General features: G+C 49.6%; 10 protein-coding genes across 10 annotated transcripts; 4 read left to right on the forward strand and 6 right to left on the reverse strand.

Annotated features, from left to right (window-relative positions):
* Nucleotides 1-206: 206 nt before the first annotated feature.
* Nucleotides 207-2,207, reverse strand: N7473_011690 (DMT family transporter). Its single transcript, XM_057157629.1, has 2 exons — nt 1,647-2,207; nt 207-1,532 (listed from the first exon to the last, which is right to left on the reverse strand). Exons 1-2 carry the CDS (start codon nt 2,076-2,078, stop codon nt 525-527), a joined length of 1,440 nt encoding a protein of 479 aa, XP_057003479.1. The 5' UTR covers nt 2,079-2,207; the 3' UTR covers nt 207-524.
* Nucleotides 2,208-2,983: 776 nt separating this feature from the next.
* N7473_011691 (lytic polysaccharide monooxygenase auxiliary activity family 9 protein) lies at nt 2,984-4,182 on the reverse strand (the record flags this gene model as incomplete). Its single annotated transcript, XM_057157630.1, has 3 exons — nt 3,689-4,182; nt 3,375-3,618; nt 2,984-3,305 (listed from the first exon to the last, which is right to left on the reverse strand). Coding segments are annotated over exons 1-3 (897 nt in total), but the record flags the coding sequence as incomplete, so codon positions are not given.
* Nucleotides 4,183-5,293: 1,111 nt separating this feature from the next.
* N7473_011692 (glycoside hydrolase family 11 protein) lies at nt 5,294-6,099 on the forward strand (the record flags this gene model as incomplete). The annotated part of the gene is made up of 2 exons (XM_057157631.1): nt 5,294-5,641; nt 5,703-6,099. The coding sequence occupies exons 1-2, from the start codon at nt 5,298-5,300 to the stop codon at nt 6,097-6,099; spliced, it is 741 nt and encodes a 246-aa protein (XP_057003481.1). The 5' UTR covers nt 5,294-5,297.
* Nucleotides 6,100-6,835: 736 nt separating this feature from the next.
* N7473_011693 (uncharacterized protein) lies at nt 6,836-7,963 on the reverse strand (the record flags this gene model as incomplete). The annotated part of the gene is made up of 3 exons (XM_057157632.1): nt 6,836-7,198; nt 7,260-7,855; nt 7,927-7,963. 3 exons carry the CDS (start codon nt 7,961-7,963, stop codon nt 6,836-6,838), a joined length of 996 nt encoding a protein of 331 aa, XP_057003482.1.
* Nucleotides 7,964-8,945: 982 nt separating this feature from the next.
* Nucleotides 8,946-11,292, reverse strand: N7473_011694 (UTP25 family protein; the record flags this gene model as incomplete). The annotated part of the gene is made up of 4 exons (XM_057157633.1): nt 11,143-11,292; nt 10,560-11,085; nt 9,922-10,499; nt 8,946-9,861 (listed from the first exon to the last, which is right to left on the reverse strand). The coding sequence occupies exons 1-4, from the start codon at nt 11,262-11,264 to the stop codon at nt 8,946-8,948; spliced, it is 2,142 nt and encodes a 713-aa protein (XP_057003483.1). The 5' UTR covers nt 11,265-11,292.
* A 254-nt stretch (nt 11,293-11,546) lies between these two features.
* N7473_011695 (eukaryotic translation initiation factor 3 subunit F) lies at nt 11,547-12,714 on the forward strand (the record flags this gene model as incomplete). The annotated part of the gene is made up of 3 exons (XM_057157634.1): nt 11,547-11,648; nt 11,721-12,433; nt 12,495-12,714. 3 exons carry the CDS (start codon nt 11,547-11,549, stop codon nt 12,712-12,714), a joined length of 1,035 nt encoding a protein of 344 aa, XP_057003484.1.
* A 2,902-nt stretch (nt 12,715-15,616) lies between these two features.
* N7473_011696 (uncharacterized protein) lies at nt 15,617-16,471 on the forward strand (the record flags this gene model as incomplete). Its single annotated transcript, XM_057157635.1, has 2 exons — nt 15,617-15,944; nt 16,017-16,471. Exons 1-2 carry the CDS (start codon nt 15,815-15,817, stop codon nt 16,469-16,471), a joined length of 585 nt encoding a protein of 194 aa, XP_057003485.1. The 5' UTR covers nt 15,617-15,814.
* Nucleotides 16,472-16,554: 83 nt separating this feature from the next.
* Nucleotides 16,555-17,916, reverse strand: N7473_011697 (uncharacterized protein; the record flags this gene model as incomplete). The annotated part of the gene is made up of 1 exon (XM_057157636.1): nt 16,555-17,916. One exon carries the CDS (start codon nt 17,914-17,916, stop codon nt 16,555-16,557), a length of 1,362 nt encoding a protein of 453 aa, XP_057003486.1.
* A 622-nt stretch (nt 17,917-18,538) lies between these two features.
* Nucleotides 18,539-19,554, reverse strand: N7473_011698 (putative transcription initiation factor TFIID subunit 13; the record flags this gene model as incomplete). The annotated part of the gene is made up of 2 exons (XM_057157637.1): nt 18,539-19,014; nt 19,071-19,554. The coding sequence occupies 2 exons, from the start codon at nt 19,552-19,554 to the stop codon at nt 18,539-18,541; spliced, it is 960 nt and encodes a 319-aa protein (XP_057003487.1).
* A 37-nt stretch (nt 19,555-19,591) lies between these two features.
* Nucleotides 19,592-20,086, forward strand: N7473_011699 (protein kish; the record flags this gene model as incomplete). Its single annotated transcript, XM_057157638.1, has 4 exons — nt 19,592-19,594; nt 19,732-19,841; nt 19,919-20,000; nt 20,063-20,086. The coding sequence occupies 4 exons, from the start codon at nt 19,592-19,594 to the stop codon at nt 20,084-20,086; spliced, it is 219 nt and encodes a 72-aa protein (XP_057003488.1).
* Nucleotides 20,087-20,126: the final 40 nt, after the last annotated feature.

Genomic DNA, 20,126 nt, shown 5'->3' on the forward strand with positions numbered 1-20,126 from the left:
CGGGCGATCCCGGGGGAGGCTGTTGCGGGATGGTGCAACGTTATGACGTCGAGGGAGAAGAAGATTATTGGATTAAATTGCGGGAATTGGATGAATTGGAAGGGGGAGGATGGAGCAGTGTGCTCCGATAGTTAATGGTTAGATGGTATTACTTAGAGTAGAGAAGGGAATGCTATCAATCTATTGAGATAGTATCTCCATAGGCAGTCAAATCATGATCATTCTTATTATCATATGCTCATAGTCATAATATATACCACAACCTGGAGGAATATGTACTCCGTCTACTGTACTGTGGAAATGAGGTACTGTACTCAGCTCAGCTCATTGCATGTGCAATGGCATGCCAATGCTCGAGCCATAGCACTCACTAGGTGATAAATGCTCTAGCCAATATGCCCAGAACGCCCAAAACTCAATGCACATCTCCACCTCCACCACTATTTGTCCAGGTCCTCTGTACTTCACTGCTCTCCCCTCCCGACGATCCTGCACATCTCACCTCCTCTCCCGAACTGCATATTTTAGTCTCTCTCCCGTGCAGCCACTCCCTCCGTCTCCTCGTCATCCCGGTCCTTGAATCGCCGATCATCTTCATCTTCAGCATTTTCCTCCTCCTCGACCTCCGCCTTGGGCTTTTTCTCCTCCTTCCGCTCCTCCTGCGCAACAGCCACATAAATCGCACATGCCAGAATCAGCACAGACCCCGCCAAACTCACCGGCGACAACGTACTGCCCCAAACAACCTTGTCATAAAACAAGGCAAACAGCATCTGCATGTACACCATATTCGTCGCCTTGGATCCCTGACTGGCCTTCGCCCCGGGTACGCGCACACTAGCCGGCGGGACATAACTCAGGCCCGTCGTCAACAGGAATTGTAACAGGAATCCACAGACACCCAGTCCGGTCAGGAGCGTCCATTCCATCGCCGTCGAGGGTAGTCGGAACGGCACCCAGGGCGCGGTGAGCATGGCTACTAATGAAATCACCGTCGTCACGCTGGAGAAATAAGTCACCGAGACGAGCGGGTGCGCCCGTCGTCCGATCATTCGGATAGTAGTGTATGCACCCGCTGCACCCAGGACACCCACGAACGCGACAATCGTGGCCAACACATGGTGGAATGCATCTGCGTCTTCGGGACTCTCGTCTTCGGCTGTGGTACCCGCGTTATCGCCCGTGCCTGTCCCCGCGCCATCACGCTTTGAGAACGGTCTGGCGATAAGGACTACACCGGCTAGCGAGACGAGTGCGGCGAGTTGCTGTCGTCGTGAGAATGTTTCGCCGGGGATGAGGAGTGAACAGGCGTAGCAGGTGAGAATTGGGGCGAGGAAGGTGATCACCGTTGCTTCGGAGAGGGGTAGGTATTGTACGGAGTAGTAGAGACCGTAGACGCCTAGGAAACCGAATGTTGCACGGAGGAGGAGGAGTTTTCGGACGGGACGGGTGCCGAAGGGGGCGGGCACTTTGGCATACCACATGTAGAAGTAACTGGCGACGGCTGTGATGGACATGCGGGCGAACAGGACCTAGATAGGTAGAGGGAGGGTTAGCTTGAGACGAGCTATACGACAAGGATGATGATCGCGTAGCACGGAATCTAGATCTAGAATCCCCCAGATCTCTTCTCCTCTTGTACATACCTGAAACGGATGCATGGAACTATGAATCTCCAAAATCTGCGTCATAACATTCATACTCGCCCCAAACATCTGCGCCAGCAGAACCAAGAACATGCCCATATTCCTCAACCAGAACACCCTAAGCCTAGCCCGCCACGCTTTCCTGGGCCGCGCCATCTCCGCCGCAGCATCCTCATCCTCACCCTCATCGTCATCGATGGGCCGTGGCTCGTACTGGACGAGATAATCGGGTCTTTGGTCGGAATCGGGGTCATCACGGTAGGGCTGGATGATCGGCAGGGGGGCATCGGGGTGGTTTTGGTCGGGGTCAGAGCCAGGTTCAGATCCTGATCCAGGTTGGAGAATATGAATCTGGGGTTGGTTATTGGTGATTTCGGGGAGGAGTGGTGGGGACCCGGTGTCGGAGACGGGCAGGGGTTGTGAATGTGTCATGGCGATACTGGGGGGCGGTCGTGGTCGTGTGTCTATATGCGGGGGTCTTTATATACGAGACATGGATAATAACAAAGAAAAAGGACCCTGGTTGAGAGAGAAGGAGAGAGGGAGGCGAGGTAGGTGAAGAAAGAGGTCTGAAATGAAAATGAAAATTAGGATACCGAGTCGGGGATCGCGCATGACATCGGGAAAAGTGGAGTGGAGAGAGAGTTGAGAAGAGTGGAGACGAACCACGAACTGTACACCGTTTCTGGGGAAAAGTTGCCTGCAATAAATACAAATTAAATCAAATACTAGGTTCGAGACGAGATTCGGAATGTGGCTTTAGTCTTGCATGGTTAGTATTGATGCGATTTCAAATAACTACTATTCAGCATGTACGGAGTACCTGTGCAGGCTACAGCATGTATGGCGAAAGAGGAAGAGGCTGAGGCTGAGGCTGAGCGGCTGTTTGTGCCCTAGTGATCTTGTTAGGAATACTGTAACTTATAATTGGACCGATTACTATCCAAGAGATCTAATCTCTAATTATGAGGATTGCTGGTACGAATTACCTACGTAGTGGTATCCATGAATACACATATGAGGAAATACAATAGCAATAGCAAACTAAATGAGTATATATGGAAGATGTCTAGGAGAAAGTGTCACGATGAATTTATGACTGCTGACGAAGATAAATTATTGCTCAAGACCCGTATCTCCAATTTGAGCCCCGTAAAGGTGGACAGATCCACATCCCATATTTCCCAGACATATTTAGCATAAAGCACCGCTCTCAGGGCTCCATTGCTGTAATTCAAAGGCCTTGAAGACGTGCGACTTGAATAACAGTTTAGAAAATGGGATTGCTCATTCAGAGCATCCGGATTGGCCTAGTATTCATCGCAGGAGGACGAACCCCAGTCATAAGCTGGAGTAGACGAGGCAGATGAAGCTGAGAAAGTGGATGAAGCAACTGACGACGAGCTGGAAGCAGAGGAGCTGGAAGCAGAGGAGCTGGAAGCAGAGGAGCTGGAAGCAGAGGAGCTGCCACTGTTCCCACCAGTCCATGGTTCATCGCCAATCGGAGTCTGCGCAATATCCGCCTCGACATCCTTCGCCTTATCCACCCAAAGATTGAGCCCATTGAACAATGTCATGTTGTCATTGTAAAGACCCGGAATCTTGTAAGTGGTCTTGGGAGAGCCAGTGCCAGAGCCGGTGACCTTGACTTGAGCGCAGCTGTACATGATCATTAGATCACTGTCAAACGAGTAACGAGGTGAAGCCGCGAAGCTGTGAATCTCTTACCTGTAAAAGAACTCGGCCTCATTGGCCTGCGCACCATGAAGACCCATATGCTCGGCACGAACAAGATACTCGCCAGGTGGGGTGTCCTTGGGAATTTGGAAGTCGAACTGCGACATACCCCAAGTACACCAAGCATTCGTAGTGAGATCAGCGTTCTCATTGCAAAGAGTCTTTTCCCAGATCTTGAACCATTCGCCATCACCCTCGTACTCCTTGACGTTACCGGTGGGTGCCTTGGACATCCCTAGATGAAATTGGTCAGTCCTTCACCTCTCTAAACATGCTTAACCGGAAATAGGTAGGTGTCAACATACAAACTTGACCAGGTCCAGGGTGCGCGATACTAGTATCATAAAAGAGCTTCATGCCAATAGTATCACCCGCAGCGACAGTAGCAACCTCCGTCTTGGCAGCATTGCTGAAAGAGCCCAAGTTGCAGCGGAAATCAGCATCGTTGGGAGTCAGATTGTCGAATGTCTTGGTGAACTTGGTGGGCATGTAGATCGTTTGGCGAGTAGTCTCGCGGATATACTGCCAGTCCTTGGAGGCTTCGTTGTTCAGGACGAGTTTGCTGAAAATATAGTGTGCCGAAGCGGATTGGGCCAGCACAGCGGCTATTCCGAGAAGGCTTGCGAAATGCTTCATCTTGAAGGAAAACAAAAAAGAAGGTAAATATGGTTGAGAAATAGTGTTAACGAATTCCTGCCAGCAGGATATGAAGTGAAAAGAAGAAAAGAATGAAATGCTGTTGCAAGATAACTCTTAAGCTCGGGGCGGTTAGATATGAGTATTTATATTCTTGTCTGTCATCCTGGATACATTTCTAATTCTCGTACATAGACGCTTGGCTCTATAAAAAAACACCTGAAACCAATTCAGTCGAGCCAGCTCATGCAGGGTCCTGCCCAGCTATCAAGTGTAGTAGTGGGGCGGTTAGCTGGTTGCCAAGGCCAAGGAGTTTCAGTTTGTGTTCAAACGATTAACCGATCTGTCGCACTTTATCGTCTGCTAGAATCTTATTCTTGAAAGTAATGGAGTAAATATCTGGATTGATGAAGCCTTGCTTCGTGACTGGACTCGACATGCGGATTATAGACACTTTTTCACTAACCAATCAAGAGGGCTGTAAGCGTTGGCGAAGCTTAGCTACTTGGTGCCCAAAGCTTGACCTAACGAGAAAGGATATGTACAGCAATAGCTTCGAACATGGTCGGTATTCGGCAGTTCGGTATGCATGACTTGCCGAGCTCTTAATCTGACTTCGCCTAGAAAGCTCCTGTACGGAGTTTTCTTAGACATATGGGGCAGCCTTAAAAGATCTCTGGCTGGACCGTGCATGCCTCAGATCATCCTGCCATGTTTCAGCAAAAGAAATTAACTACCCCTAGTCGACGGATAAAAGGACTAGTTTAATTAGTTTGATTTAAGCGCCAGATTTAGGCTATTATCCTCACCGAAAAGCTATCGCCCTATCTATTCAGAAAGGGTCCATACTACTACTCAAAACGGGATCGTTACCGAATCGGTCGAATGTCGGCGACACGGCTTTCGGCACGTTTCAGATACATGAGATGAAATCCTTATTTGCGTTATTACTCATTCTTTATCAGTGTGTGGCCTGCACGTGTTTATGATTGAGCGATCTCGACCGCTACATAGATCGGAGGAGATGGGAATCCGTCTATAGAAAGGGAAATAAAGTTATACGAAGCTTGAAGCTAGGAAGGTGCCTAATGCAGAATATGCAATTTGACTCCTACCGGAAGGTGCCTAATGGAGAAATATGCAATTTGACTCTTACCGAGGGTCTCAGTCTAATTTCCACAGGATATCGTGATCAGACACACATAGTTCTTGGCCAGGTACAAAAGACTGAAACTCCCAGCTTGTAGTCCCACCTCATGATCAGGATATTCAAAGTGAATGACTGCGAATATGTTGTCTCTCAGGTATCTCGTTACTCTCGTACCGGCCCTTCTAGGACTTGCAACACCGACTCTGTCCAAGCCCGTCAGCACCCATGAAAGACACGCCGAAATCCTCGGCAATGTCACCTTGACCGAAGGAATCGAACGACGCTCGACTGTTTTCAGCAACAGCAAAGATGGCGTGAACGCTGCTGGATTCTATTACTCGCTCTACAACGACAACAAGGCCTCTGCTGGTTACACCGAGTTCCCCAATAGTGGCCAGTTCCAAGTTGGATGGGATATGTCCAGCGAGAAGGAATTCCTTGGCGGAAAGGGCTACAAGGGAGGCAGTCCTCGGTGAGTTTCATGGATATAGTATCCAGGCCAGTACCAGTTCACGCTAATTCATGAGTGATAGCTCCATTACATGGGACGGCTACTTTACTGCTTCCGGTGATTGGACTTTGGCTATCTACGGATGGACTACCGACCCCGTCACCGAGTGGTATATCGTCGAGTCCCACGGCACTGGCACTCCGGGCAATGGAAAGATCCTCGGCCAGGTTGAAAGTGATGGCGGTATCTACGACGTGTACAGTCTTTCTTACGATAATGTGCCTAAGATTTATGGTGCGACTAGCTTCAAGCAGTACTGGTCGGTTCGACGTACTCATCGCACGACCGGCACGGTCAATGTCGCTGCCCATTTTAATGGCTGGAAGAAATTGGGACTTAAGCCGGGTAATCCTGTTTTCCAGATGATTACTCTCGAGGGCTTCAAGGGCAAGGGTTATCTTGATTTTACTGTGCGGTGAGAGGTTGAAAGGGGGAGGGAGGAAGGAGAATAGGGGGCTGTAAGATCATTATTTCACATGTAAGAGTCGCAAAAGAGGACGCTTTGTATTTATCGCAATTACAGAAGATAGACCGGGAGATCCTGTTGTTTTAGATTACATTATTTCCATATTACACTGCGTATAGCTTAACAAGCAGTAACTTGGCATAAAATGATGTACCTAAACTTTTCCGCAGCAAGGTAAAGAATAATCTATACGCTAGTTCGTTCTTGAGATCTGCTAATTGAAATTAACAAGTGATGGTAGTAGCAATCCGGAATCCAAATCTAGAGATTGGAGAAAGGGTCCAGCTAGATACGCTTTAATCCACCTTCTTTGAAATACCCTTTTAAATTTGACGATAGGCTAGGTATCTGACGAGTGGATTAATGAGGGTACGAGTTTCACCTTGGCCATGGAGCTAAGGTGAAATACGAGAACGCGAGAACGCGAGGATCCGAATGGAGTCGCCTAGTGAAATAGGCTGAAATATAATCTCAAATTAAGGATAACGCTTTCTTTTCGTGATTATGAGACCCTTCCCCACGAAGTAAATCAACTTGCATGAAGCCTTTTTGGAGTATATCCGGGTCAGTATGCATGGTTCTATGGAAAAGATACGCCTCAATTGTCTTGTAGACTTGTTGCCTTAGAAAACATTATACCCGACAATAACATAACAGATAATTGAGGCAAGTGCGGAGATTGAAGAACCTCAGAAATCATCGACTTCAACATCCATATCTTTGATTTCAAACCCACTATTCAGGCATTGAGAAGGCCAAATGTGAAACATCCGAGAGACCCGATTCTCTTCATGTGTATAGTCTGGAGCCACCTCTGGGTAATGACGCAACTTTTCGCCCGTCTTTAGGGCGATGAGTTCGAGCTTTGTCAAAGACTTTCTTTGACGGAAGAAAGTCTGGCCAAACTCGTGGGCGGAAACAAGATTCAGTGTTGGCTCTAATTTGGCTCGGGGATTTGCTCTGGTTTTCTCATAGATTTCTAGTCCGACGTGTAGACGGAGTTGACGGAGATTGTCAAAGCCTTCAGTTAGGGCATCGATTATTTCCTCAGGCTATAAACATCGGTTTGGGTCAGTTTTGACGGAGGGAATAATATTTTTTGAATAAGCTCACCCATTCATCCTTTCGACGGATGTCGATCTCCAAAAATTGAAGTTTAGGACATTGTTCATCGAGGTACATTATATCATCCGCATCTAGGATTTTTCGTTCTTTTTTGTCGTTCTCAACCGAATGCAGGATGAGTCTCTGTAGGTTTGAATGATAACCTACTGCACCCATGGAGAGTGGTAATCCCTTGACAGTCAGAGATTCCAACGTAGCAAAAGACATAATAAATGCCACTAGTTCCGGAAGCTGACCATCCACAGAGCCGTTATAGGCCGAGATTGTAAAGAAAGATAAATTTTTCACACAGCCTGTAATCGCCGTGAGAAAGCCCGGAGTAGGTATCGGTCCCATGGACAGCGACTTCAGTCCAGACCAAGGGAAGTTTTCCTTCCAGAATAGCAATTCCACCTCCGATAGGCGATACCCACTCAAAGAGAGGTTTTCAAGAGGAGGAAAGGTCACTTTTTCTCCTAGCTCGAGCGGCTCAATCCTAGCAATGTACCAGGGTTCACCTTCTGTCGGCCGGCCATGGTCTCTGGTGAGCTCAATTGATAGGCTTGCCAAGTTTGGGAAGGTTTTGAACCATTTAGGGAGGTCCACTGATCGCTGCAGTGCACGGTTTAAAGAAGCAGAACGACTTGCAAAGCTAGTCCTGATACTCCGGACACACGGCATTTCCCGCGTGGTAAGAGTTTGGCCATTTTCATTGAGTAAATGAAGGACCGGTGCGTTCTTGTGATTGTTTAACGCATCTCGGAAAGACTCTGATAATGGAATGGTTTGGTGAAGACTTAGAAGGATGGACGGTCAGTACTACGCATTGAAAGTCAGCTCTTAAATACTCACAACAAGGCTCGGAGATTCGGCAAAACCTCCACCAGTCTAGCCATGACAAGGTCTGGCTCACCATACCTCGCGAGGAAATAGTCCAAGTTTCGTGGACCTGAGTACCTCGGCTTTTCTAATATCACTTCGCGTACGTATCTTCGCAGTTGCACGTTTGAATCGTCTAGAAGGCGCTCAAGCAGACTGTAGGAAAACAGAATCTCATCTCTTTCAAGAACTTTGCACTCATAATCAAACCTGAACCAGCCCTTTCCTCTTCTCCATTCCTTGGAGGGCGTTGGAGTGCGCAGGATAATCGATCTGTAGAGAATAGGCGTAGCTAGTTCATTGAATGACTTTGATACTAAACAGGCATTCTGCAAGTCATGACGGGTATCTAACTATGATTTGATGCTCTTAGCGGAGAGATACTTGTAGTGCAATTGCGGTGTGAGTTCATTGAGGCTTACTTCGTGGACAACGAGATACCATAAGTGTAGATTCAATTCAAACATGTTGGAACAAACATTTATCGTAGAAGGTTGCCTGGGAATGAATGTATGGTTGAGGGCGAGATCAAGGGGCCCTGGACAAGAGAGGGGGAAAGCCTCATTGGCTTACACTAAGGGTTTGGCTAGTCTCAATCGGGCCTATAGCAACGAATCACATAGGCCGAGATGAGAGCAAATACACCTAGACTTTAATTTGGGGAAGGCAAAGTTACACTGCCATCCTCTTGACCGTTTGTAACGAACTTTGAATCGAACTTCCACATTGAACTTTGTGAGCTTCCTGAGGAAGGTAGTATGTACAATACAATCTGCCAAGATAGCCTTCACCATCTCTATGAAGATGGGCCAAATTCTATACAAAGGTAAAGGTATCACCCCCCTTCTCCCGCAGCATATTCCCAACTCGCGAAGTCCCAACAATACGCTCCAACTTGAGCGCATCCCACCTCGAGAACAGAGCCCGAACACCACCCTCCGCAGCCTCAACCACAGCCGCAGGGTCCAGTCCCAAGAATCCTGCAATCTCCCCATAGAACGTCGGGTTCTCGGGTAGACCGTACATAATTACCCGGCGGACACCACGAATCTGGTATCGGCGGAAATGATGCGCACGCTCGGTATACAACAGCACCGAGTAGCGACCGGTCATGAAGTAACTGCGAGCCCGGCTAACTTCCCGTGCCTCGGTGTACTCGGAGATTGCACCAAAGGAGACATTCGTGGTCTGCGCGGATTGAGCAAAGTGGTTGCGCACGCGGACAAAGTCGAGATATGAGGGGATGAAAATGACTGTGCCGGCGCCTCCTTTGCCACGGCCGTTGGCAATGTTTTTGACGAGTGTGGAGAGGACCGTTGTGGTGAAGTGCTTGAATCGGGCATCGGGGTCCTTTGCGGGAGATAGACTGTCGATGCGCGAGAAGGTCTGCTTGACTGAGACTGGGAGTGGGAGCTCGGTGATGGCGCCGGCGTATGTTGGTGTGAATTTGATCCGGCCGGCTACGTTTTGCATCTGTGTTGAGAAAAGGGAGTTGATCTCGGGGGTGATGTGAGAGGTCAACACAATGGTTTGTCGCAGGTAACGTGCGTGGTTGTCGAGGTACCAATTGCGTACACGGCTGAAGTCGCACCCGTGGGCTTCCTTGGGCTGTAGGTTGAGGTGCTTGAAGATGTAGGGGACGTTGTCCCAGACTTGCATGAGGAGAGCATCGACATGATCGACAAGGACGACTTCAATGGAGGAGAGGAAGTCATGGTCTCGCTTTTTCTCACTGTAAAAGAGACTAGTTAGATATGTTTGGTAAGGTACATCCATTGGAAGAGTAACGCACTCAGATTGGTCCATGATCGTCCGCAGACCAAGTGGACTGCATAGGATGATGTCAGAGCTGTAGAATTGCGCAAAGTACTTGACAGTCTTGCGAGTAAACTTCAATCCTAGTCGGAACATGTCATCGTCATTGCCACCAAACAGGTCACGGAAGTCTTCGGGCTTGTTCTCCCACCCTGCATCCTCGGGGCCGGAGAAGGTATCGATAAATCGCTTTTTGTTCTCCTGCTGCTCGACCTGGTAGAACCGGGTGATCGCATTGATAGCACGCACACATGCTTGGCGAGTCGGGAGGATGTACAGGATCTTGGGACGAGTGAAACCCTGGTCACGGCATTCGACATCGGTGTCTGGATCTTTTGCTAGGCGTGCATTGTTCTTGAGAACCTGGTCTCGGGTCTTGATAATATGGTTGACGGCGTGAAGAGCCATGATATCGCGCATGTCCTCTGCGATGGATGCAGTGCGCGCGCCATAGAGAATATCTTGATAGTCGAATACATATGGAGCCACCTGCTGGGCAGGGCCGTTGATGGTGGGGAGGAGCTCTGCTGCACGGGGCTTCAGCTTATTCTTGAGCTGAATTTTCATCATTGTCAGTGGTTGTATTTATGTTGCGATGGTTGAGATGGAGTTCACCTTCAAGTTGGCCGTGCTCTTCATCGCTGGGAGCAGTGCCGCCTTGCAGTCTCCTACTTCAGGAATGGATTGCACCACTCGCAAGCCATCGACCTCCTTCTTCACCGATGTCCACTTGTTAGACTCGATGGACTGAATCTTTTTGGAGAGGTCACCTTCGGCGGGATTGAAGTGCTTTTCGAACGGTCCAACAACTTCATCCTCGTCATCGTCAGCTTCCTGTGCCTCTTCCTCGTCGTCGGATGGAGCTCGATCTTGTAGCGCATCGTCGACCTGTTCTTCATTTTCGATAGTTGCAGGGTCTTCCTCCATATCTTTATCACTAGCAAGCTTTCTCTTCTTTCGAGCGGGTCCCTTTGAGTCGGAGTTGGCGTGTAGTAGTTCGAGTAGTTCGTTGTACGGGCGACCAGCACTCTCCTCTTCGTCGCTGCTAGATGAAGCATCACCCATCAAGGTATCGTCACCCATGTCAACATCCTCAACTTCCTGATTGATGGGCGCATCTTCACCAGAGGATTCATCCGAACTGTATCATGGTTAGCTTCACTTCCCCCGTTTGCGCAGCTCTCCACAGTGCACTCACTCCACTTCCCGCAGTCGCGAAGCAGCGAAATCATTTCTTCTGCCAAATCCACGGCCACTCCCACCTCTCATTCCACGACCACCACGTCCTCTTCCTCTTCCTCTTCCTCGTGGAGGAGCCATTTGTGCAGTGAATGAATGTGGTTTGAGTTGAACGGAGTTGGTTCTCTCATCTTTTTTTTTGGCAGGCAAAAAGTGACCGGGAGTGCTTATCTTATCTTAGCGCGAAAATTCCCACACACAAAGAGAATCGGCCATCAGTCGCGGGCTCTCCACTTTCTTCGCTGGAAAAATTGTCCCTCCGAAGTCGAGTCTGCCCTTGGAGAGAGTCTTAGCCTCTCATCACCTCCAATTCTCAAATCCTCCTCCTCCCCCCTCTCCCCCCCTCCCCTCCTTAATTCCATCATGGCCGAAGATTCTTTCCTGCACCTCGCCCGTCCCCTGGGCCCCGTCTCTGTGGGGACCGCTCCCACCACTGCCCCTCTTAACGTGGTCATCCAGCCGCAGGTACGATCTCAAAGGCGATCATATATCTTCTACTTCAAGGTAGCCTCCTAACGTTTCATCTTCCTTTGACAGGCTATCTTCTCTATTCTCGACCACTCGCTGCGCCGCAACGCCGACCAGGAACGTGTCATCGGTACCCTGCTCGGAACACGATCGGAGGATGGAGGTGAGGTCGAAGTGCGCTCCGCGTTCGCCGTGGGCCACTCTGAGGCCGAGGACCAGGTCGAGGTCGACATGGAATACCACAAGCAGATGCTCGCCCTGCACCTTAAGGCCAACCCGCGCGAGGTTCTTGTCGGTTGGTACGCCACCGCTTCCGAGCTCAACACTTTCTCCGCCTTGATCCAGAACTTCTACAGCGGCCAGGGTGACGGCACATGGCCTCACCCCGCCGTTCACTTGACCGTTTCCACCGAGGCCGGCAAGGATCTCGAGACCCGGGCCTACATCTCCGCCCCCGTCGGTGTCACCGCTGAGCGGGCTGCCGACAGCGCCGCCTTCATTCCCGTACCCTACGAACTCCGATATGGCGAGGCTGATAAGAGCGGTCTCGAGGCCATTGCCAACGCTAAGGATGCCGAGGAGCGCTCTACCAGCGTGATGTCTGACGTTGAGGCGCTCGAGCGCGCGATTGAGGAGGTTCTGGCTATGATTGACCGTGTGTCGCGATATGTCGAGGCGGTTATTGATGAGGAGGCCCCCGCCTCCACCGCCATGGGTCAGTTCCTGCTGAACGCCCTAGCTCTTGCTCCCAAGGTCGAGCCCGCAGATATTGAGCGGGATTTGTATGTTTCGTCCCATTTACCACATTTGCGCTCTGGATCCCTTTTGACTGACTTCTCGCAGCAACAACCACATCCAGGACGTCCTGGTCGTCTCTTACTTGGCCAACACCGTCCGTACACAGATGGAGCTGTCCAACCGGCTAGCAACCGCCCAACTCACCCTTGGCGGCGGCGAGGCCACCGGTGCCTCCGGCGAGGGCAACCAGCGCAACCAGCGCGGCGGCAAGGGTGGCCGTCAGCAGCGCCAGGAGCGCGCTGCTCCCGAGGAGGCCCGCGCATAATGGGTAATAACGACGGAGAAATGATGCATGATGTGACCAATTTTCCCGTAAAGCCACAACCTTATCCCGTTGATGTTTCTTATGTCTCATTTTTTCTTCCTTTCAGACACTTTTTTGGGTTCGTTTTCTCGTTTTGTCTCTCTATCTACCATTTTCCTCCCTCTTCTCCCACTTTTCTATCTCGCATGCTTTTCCCTCCTCCCTATATTCTTCCCCCCTTTGCGAGACAGGACAGAAAAAAAAAGTTCGAGCATACACACCATCTGCCCTCTCTCCTCTCCCTCGCATTTTCTGTCTTTGTTTCCCAGGCTGTCTGATTTCCACGGGCAGCTATGTGTCTGAAAAATCCAAAGCTCTATGGCGCATCGGAGTCGATCTGGCTTTCGCTCAGATAGAATCAGTCGTTGGGAGGTGGAGATGGGGCTTGGAGTACTGCACGAAAAAGCAGATTTGGCCTGCTGCAGAAGACATGTTCGAGAGGCAGGATTATCCGGGCTGCCTAGACCCGGTTCTCACGAAGTCGCATCTTACCTGGGCGCGGCGTTTAGTTATGATGAAATGGACATAAAAATGCTAGAGCCTGAGCTGTTTCACAGAATTGTAGGGTATGTGTAAAGTCGATCGAATACTGCCGTTCGTCAGCTCCTTTCCATTACCCTAAGTCACAGAGTGAGGCTCTATGAACCCGTCGGACTTGGACGAAAATGTACCCAAAAAGTTCAATAGTACCGATAGATCACTCTGTATCATTTCGAACCATTATTTTGTCTTCTCCTTTAATTTAAGGCTAAGTAAAGGGTGGGGGGGGATATCTCAGAGACTTCTGATATATAATATAGAGCATATAGCGGAGCATCCTCCCCATCAAGCTAAAGCATGCCTTTGCTCAGGGGAAGCGTCATCCGAAATAGAAGCCTCCGCGTTTTCAACGGTTGGTTCACAATTTTCGTCATTAGGAGCAGGCTGTGCTGGGGCTGCTCTTTTTCGCAGCTTGAACCATAACATACCGAGTATGCAAATCAAAAACAAAAACTTCGTCACAAGAGCCATGACCGTCCTACCAGGAAGTTTCGAGGCCGAATTATCAATCCGTTCGAAGGGCCACGGGTAACACTCCGACTTGACAACAACGTACACACCAAGTCCCACATAAAGAAAAGGCACGACAGCATCCGCATATTTCTGAGCCAGCCGCACAAGTTTCTGCTTCATAACCAGAAACGCAATCAAACACCACACCCCAAGTAAAATATAATATGTAACAACATAAACCGTTATTTCTGCGCCCTTCGCTTGCGAAAATAACGGTATGTACGTCCCGATATTATCTCCGCCGTTCATCACTGTGATGATTGAGACTTTTAATACGCTCTTCGCCCCGGAAAGACGAGATTGGACTTTCTCCGAGTCCTCTTCCTTAGTCGGGAAAATAAGATCGAATAATTTCCATATTCCGAGTAGCATTGGCAGTAGGCCGAGGAAACCGATAGGGTCGGAGGGAAGCTCTAGCGATACACCGAAACCAATCATGCTGACGACGATGATTACTGTGAATCCGATATATTGACCGATGGTAATTTTGAGCGGGGTTGTAACTTTTGCTAGGGGATGCTTCTGCGAAGAAGGTGGCTAAGACGAACATGTCGTCGATATTGGTGATGGCGAAGGAATTGCATAGTGCAAGACGAGTTGATAGATTGGAAGTGTTTATGGGGATCGGGATGGCGATTAGAGTTTCGTAGGGCTGAGGGATGCCGTCACTCGGGACTTGGATAGGGTGTATACCCTGCTAGCCCAAGGACGCTGGATATGTCTGGAGAGAGGACCAGGATAACAAAACCTTGATTGCTCGGAGGGCAGACTGAAGCAGTGTTGTGAAGAGATATTGGATAATTTCAAACAGATTGGTCTATCTCGCACTGCTATCGGACCTGAAGTTGTGTATGGCTCCGCTAGTCAGGCTCCGTTATTCTTTTTTTCAGCCAATCAGGACCATGTGAGAAAAGGGTGGTCCAAACTGCTCACGGGAGCTCTAATTTCTGCCAGTTGGCCCTCATCGCACAGCTTGCTAATGCCTTACTGTACTGTGCTTGAGGCATAGGCAGCTCAGGTCTCCTGGGGCGTGCTTAATTCTACTCAATAAGCAAAAGCTTCGAGGGGTGAGCAAGAACACACAAAGAGAGCGCCAAGGATTTGCCTAAAATTTTTACTCCTTCGAGAGTTTACAGGGACCGACCCTTCTTGAGGTTGCGTTTTTAATAGACAGAGTCAAGGTCGGGAGTGGTAAGTTTGAAACTTAACATCAAACGCAGAAAGAAGCCTAGCTAAGGAGCTAATAGCATTACCGATAAGAATTTAAATTCCTACGGTAATCTCCAAGCGCGCTCACTCACTTTATATTCCTAATCCCCGCGGTACATTCCCTGAACTGACCTAGCGGATTCATCGTGGATCCTGGATAGGTTCCACATAAAATGTGGCGTCGAGATGCCGAGGATACTCACCAACTCCGTCGGACTTTCAAACCTTACTCCTAACTTCAATGCTATAGTCAAGGGCTAACCCCCCGTATTCCGGACTCATTTAATAATCATCCCGAGTCCGGGGGCTACACACCTCGGCGGGTTTATAGTCGGAAGTTTGCGGCAACTATGAACTCCGTCCGCGGGCCCCGCAAGAACCCGCGGAAGCTTTTGCTATGTACTCCGTACTGTACAAAGTGTACATTGCCAAGCAAATAAATCAGACATCCCCGGGTCTGACCCAACTCTGCATTAGGTAACTTCCCTGGTAATAGGAATTCTTCGAAAAGGCGCGCTACGCCCCCGAATAGACAAACCTTAATTGGGGGAGTTTCAAGTTGGTCCCTATAATACATAATAATAAAGAATGGATTGTTTCCTATATTTCTTTTTGAATCTTACTCCCCTTCTTTTATAATTTTACTACTTCACACAATCCCGGCCTAGCTCAGTTTAGCTATACTTACATACAGTCATACACAGAGACAGTATGGAGACAACACGCAAAGAATTGAGGAAACTCAAAATGCCTCTCGGAGTACACAAATCAAGCAACGATTGCAATTCACCGTCAAGGAATGCCGCGTTCCAAGCCTGTCAAGCTTGTTATGCGAGAAAGAAGCGATGCGTTACGAGCCCCAGTCATCATCAATGTACCTATTGCTTCAGAGAAGGTCAACGCTGTGTACCGAGAGAGCGACCGGCTAGGTATGTTTCACCTGACCATCCTGTCAGGAGAATAATATTAATCTTGAGCCTATTCGTGAATCCACAGACCAGTACGAAAATACATCCCTGAGAGCACATCTGAACAATCCCGCCCGAAATATGATCTTCCTTTGCCACAAGGTATCGACCACGAAGTACCACGATGGAGCGCAATCTATTCGATGTTCTCGGAGGCGTTGAGACTTATTCCTCCAGAAGGATATCAGATGAGGGATAAGAGGAAGCGGGCTGTTTCGACGGAGAGAGAGCAGAGTCCTGAAAGGAAGAAGAGTTGTTCGACCAGCAATGCTCTGTCTGATCGTGATATACGAGCTGGAGATGTTAAACGCGAATCATACGAATCGAGTATCACGACAACGACACACGAGACGGATGCCACGATATCAGCTCTTAATCACTCGTCGTACGTGACGTCCTCCATCACACCTCGAGACGATATCATGTCAATAGCTCGCAATACCAGCGCTGGGATGTTCTGGGAACTTGATGCTCTGCTTCGGTTCTGAGGTTATTTGGAAGCAATTGAATGAGACAACATATTTTCATGTTTTGGCTATATAATGCTTAATAAGCCACTAAAAGTTACAATTTACGAATTACCAGCTACCACCGTCCTACTAGCTATCCCACCCATCTCCAACCTATCATCCCTATCCCTACCAACACCTAACCCACCAAGAAGTCTCGTAATCCCCGAATAACCACCCCTAGAAGCCCACTGCGCCGCAGTCCTCCCATAACAATCCTCCCCCTCCACACAAGCACCTCTCTCCAACAAAAGCCTAACAACATCCCCATTCCCCGCCCTCGCAGCCACCGACAAGGCAGTCTGACCACTATAATCCTCCGCCTCAATATCAGCACCAAAATCAAGTAAAACCCTCACAACAGCAACATCATTTCTCCTCGCAGCCCAAGAAAGCGCCGTACGCCCGTACTTCCCATCTTCAACCTCTAAACAAGCACCCTTTTCAAGTAATAATCTTATCAGCCCCTCTTCGCCGTACTGGACACTCCATAATAATGGTGTTCGTCCATATTCATCTTGGACGTCGAGTATAGCACCGGATATAACTAGGACCTGTGCCATGGTGACGTGTCGAGCTTCGGCGGCTAGTAATAATGCTGTTCGGCCGTTTTCATCGCGCGCTTCGAGGTTGGCATGCTTGCGGATTAGGAGGTTGGCCGTTTCTTCGTGTTCATTGTGTGCGGCCCAGAGGAGCGGGGTTCGGTTTTCGTGGTCGTGAACTTCTAGATTGCAGCCTTGGGTGATGAGGACGTCGGCCATTGATTCTCGTTTTGTCTCGGCTGCTACTAGTAATAGTGTTCGGCCGAAAGTATCTTGTTGTTCGGGATCGGCGCCGTTTTGAAGGAGTAGTTTGACTAGATGGGTTTGGTTTTGTTCGAAGGCCCATGTTAGAGGTGTCCAATTCAACAGGTCCTTGCTGGTAGGGTTGGCACCATGATCTAGGAGGAGTCTGGCTATTTCTTCATCCCCGAATTCTGCTGCTACTGATAGAGGTGTTCGGCCGTTCATATCTCGAGGATCAACATCTGCACCTTCATCGAGTAAAAGCTCAGCGATATTTGGCTGTCTGGCGTAAAAGAGCGGCGCACGACTGAGATAATCTTTGCATTCGAGGTTGGCGCCGCTATCCAGTAATAGTGCTATGGTGGATTTGTGGCCTCGCTCGACGGCTAATGCCAGTGGTGTTTTCCCTGATGTAATATCTTTCTCGTTGATATTGGCACCTGCGTCAAGGAGCAGGCTTACCACCGTGTCGTCGCCGGTAGAAGCTGCTGACAGGAGTGATAGTTCGTGTAATGGCGTCTCCATGCCGATTATAGCACAATTCGCGGGCAGGTTCTTCTTGGGATTCGTATACTCTCCAGGTTTGGAGGCTGGGAGATGAAGTTTCCTAATCAGTGTTGACATGGACAGCTTATGCATGGTAGTTGAATCTGGAATCAAAACTTCGTCCTAAGCACAGCAAGGTATTTGTATTCGGACAGTCAAAAGGTTAAGGTCGATATCCAGTCCTATATAAAATGCAAAAGGCATGTGAGACCCCCGAAAGAAGTGCTTGTACAAAGCGAGGGGTGGCTTTTGGACGAGTACGAACCTGCGAAGACTCCTCCTTGCCGACAGGCAGCCGGGTGCATGGTAAGGCACCAAACAGATGGCATCCCGGAATGTACAAGTACAGAAATGTGTACAGTCAACCTCAAATTAGAATCTTTTCTCCCTTCATGCCAGACAGATTATGGCCTTGGATTTTGGATTCAAAGCTGAGGGGGGACGGCCAAAAGCTCAAAAGCCACTGTCTACATAGTACTCATTTACCGCAGTGTCTTATGATCAAACATGATCTTCATTCACAGCGCTAACCCGCTCCTTCCTCCCAAAGTCATTTCTTTAAAAATTGATTTCATTGATAGATTATCCATGGGTATTTCCTGTCTGTCCATATGCAACCGCCGTAACTCCCGATCGAAAGTGAAGCAAGCAATCACCACCAAGTCCCAAACGCCAATAATGAAGTGTTGTAGCCACCCAATGCACCCATTCCCAATCATCCAATAGTCTTCCTCTTCTTCGGAACCGACTCCTCAGTGGCATCAGACTCCCTCCTCGGCGCAGCAGCTCTCTTCCCCTTACCCTTCCCCTTCTTCGCCGTGGTAGTCGTACCAGCTACACTCTCCGTATCAAGATCCTCCGGCGGCGCAGCACCCTTCTTCCCCGCATCCTTAGCAACCTGATCATCATTCTGATCAAACGCCTTCCGCGCCTCTTTCAACTCGCGCTCCATACGAAGCAGCTCCTGCACACGACCAAGCTTATTCGGGTCCCGGCGCAGCGCGAACCGAAAGTCATCGACCTTGATCTTTTGTCGGCGCGCGTGGTGCGCGACTTGTGCGGCGCCGTGGCAGAGTTCCAGGATGAAGTCTGTGACTATTTCATCCAGGACGCGGACTGTTTCGGGGAGGGGTTCGGAGGGGAATGAAGGGGGGGGGCTTGGGTCGCCGTAGGCAAGAAGGAGCAAGCGCACTGGGAGTAGTTGTTAGCTGGATTTGTCTTGATATGGGGATTCGGGGGGGACTAACGCTCTGATGAGAAATTCATCTGACCCTTGTGCCGGGCGGCACGGGCACGAGGTTCCGCCATGACGGGCTTTTCGGGTTTAGGTGCGCGTTTCTTGGAGGAGGAAGCTTCTGGTTCGGGTGGAGATGGTGCTGGGGTTGGAGGTGTTGGAGGTTTGTAGGCGGGTTGATAGCCCGCGCGGATAAGCTGTGTTTCCGATGGATTCCACGGCCACGGCGGGCTGAGTTCTGGAGGAAGATGGACCGAGTTCGATAAGCTTGAAGGTGTCGAAGGAGTTGTTGATGCCCTTCGAGGAGGAAGGCGCGGTGGAGTTGGAGGAGGTGAATTGATCGGAGAACTTGGTGACGGGCGCCTGTTGGAGCGATGAGGAAAGCCCCAAACCAGGCGAACCGTGCGTCTGGCGGACATCCCGGGCAGAATACGGGCGAGCTCGTGGCTCTGGACAACCCTCTCGCTGCCCAGCTCTTGTCCTCTTTCGAAACCCATTACGAGGCTGGCAGGGAATCGCGAATCGTGATTCAAGATGGTAAGCTTAATACAATTTTGATTTCGAGGAAGATGTCGCAGAAAGCTGTTTCGGGCTCCCCCTCTACCTCTCCCATATCAGCATACTGTGTACTTTCGCATCCACGACATCATAGCTAACCGCAAGACGTACCTTAGTCCGCCCTGTTCAACTTTCAGTCACTGCTCTTGGTGATCCTGCTCATCATTTGTACGAGCACCTATGCGCACTCGATTATGCCGGGTATCATGGACCGGAACCAGAATGGGTACGACTCTTGCTTCGGGGTGATCACGGAGATGAGTAGGAAGAGCAAGGAACTAGACGGCTGACCCTTTGTGATAGGTTGTTCGGGATATTTTGGAAATGCGCTCGAGTAGGAGAACGGCTAAGCCCATATGTCAGCATATGTTGCTTCCTGATGGCTGTAAGATCCTCCCGCAGCCCTGTTCATGCAATTAGGTACTGACACTTGGATCTCTTACGCAGTGCTCAATCTTCTTCGGTGGTTAAGTGTCTCGCCTCGCTCTCACTTTGCTTGAAGAGGGAGTGA

The sequence above is a fragment of the Penicillium subrubescens genome, assembly GCF_028828155.1.
Source record: "Penicillium subrubescens strain IBT 31985 chromosome Unknown utg000010l_segment0_segment0, whole genome shotgun sequence".
NCBI classification, from domain to species: Eukaryota; Fungi; Ascomycota; class Eurotiomycetes; order Eurotiales; family Aspergillaceae; genus Penicillium; species Penicillium subrubescens.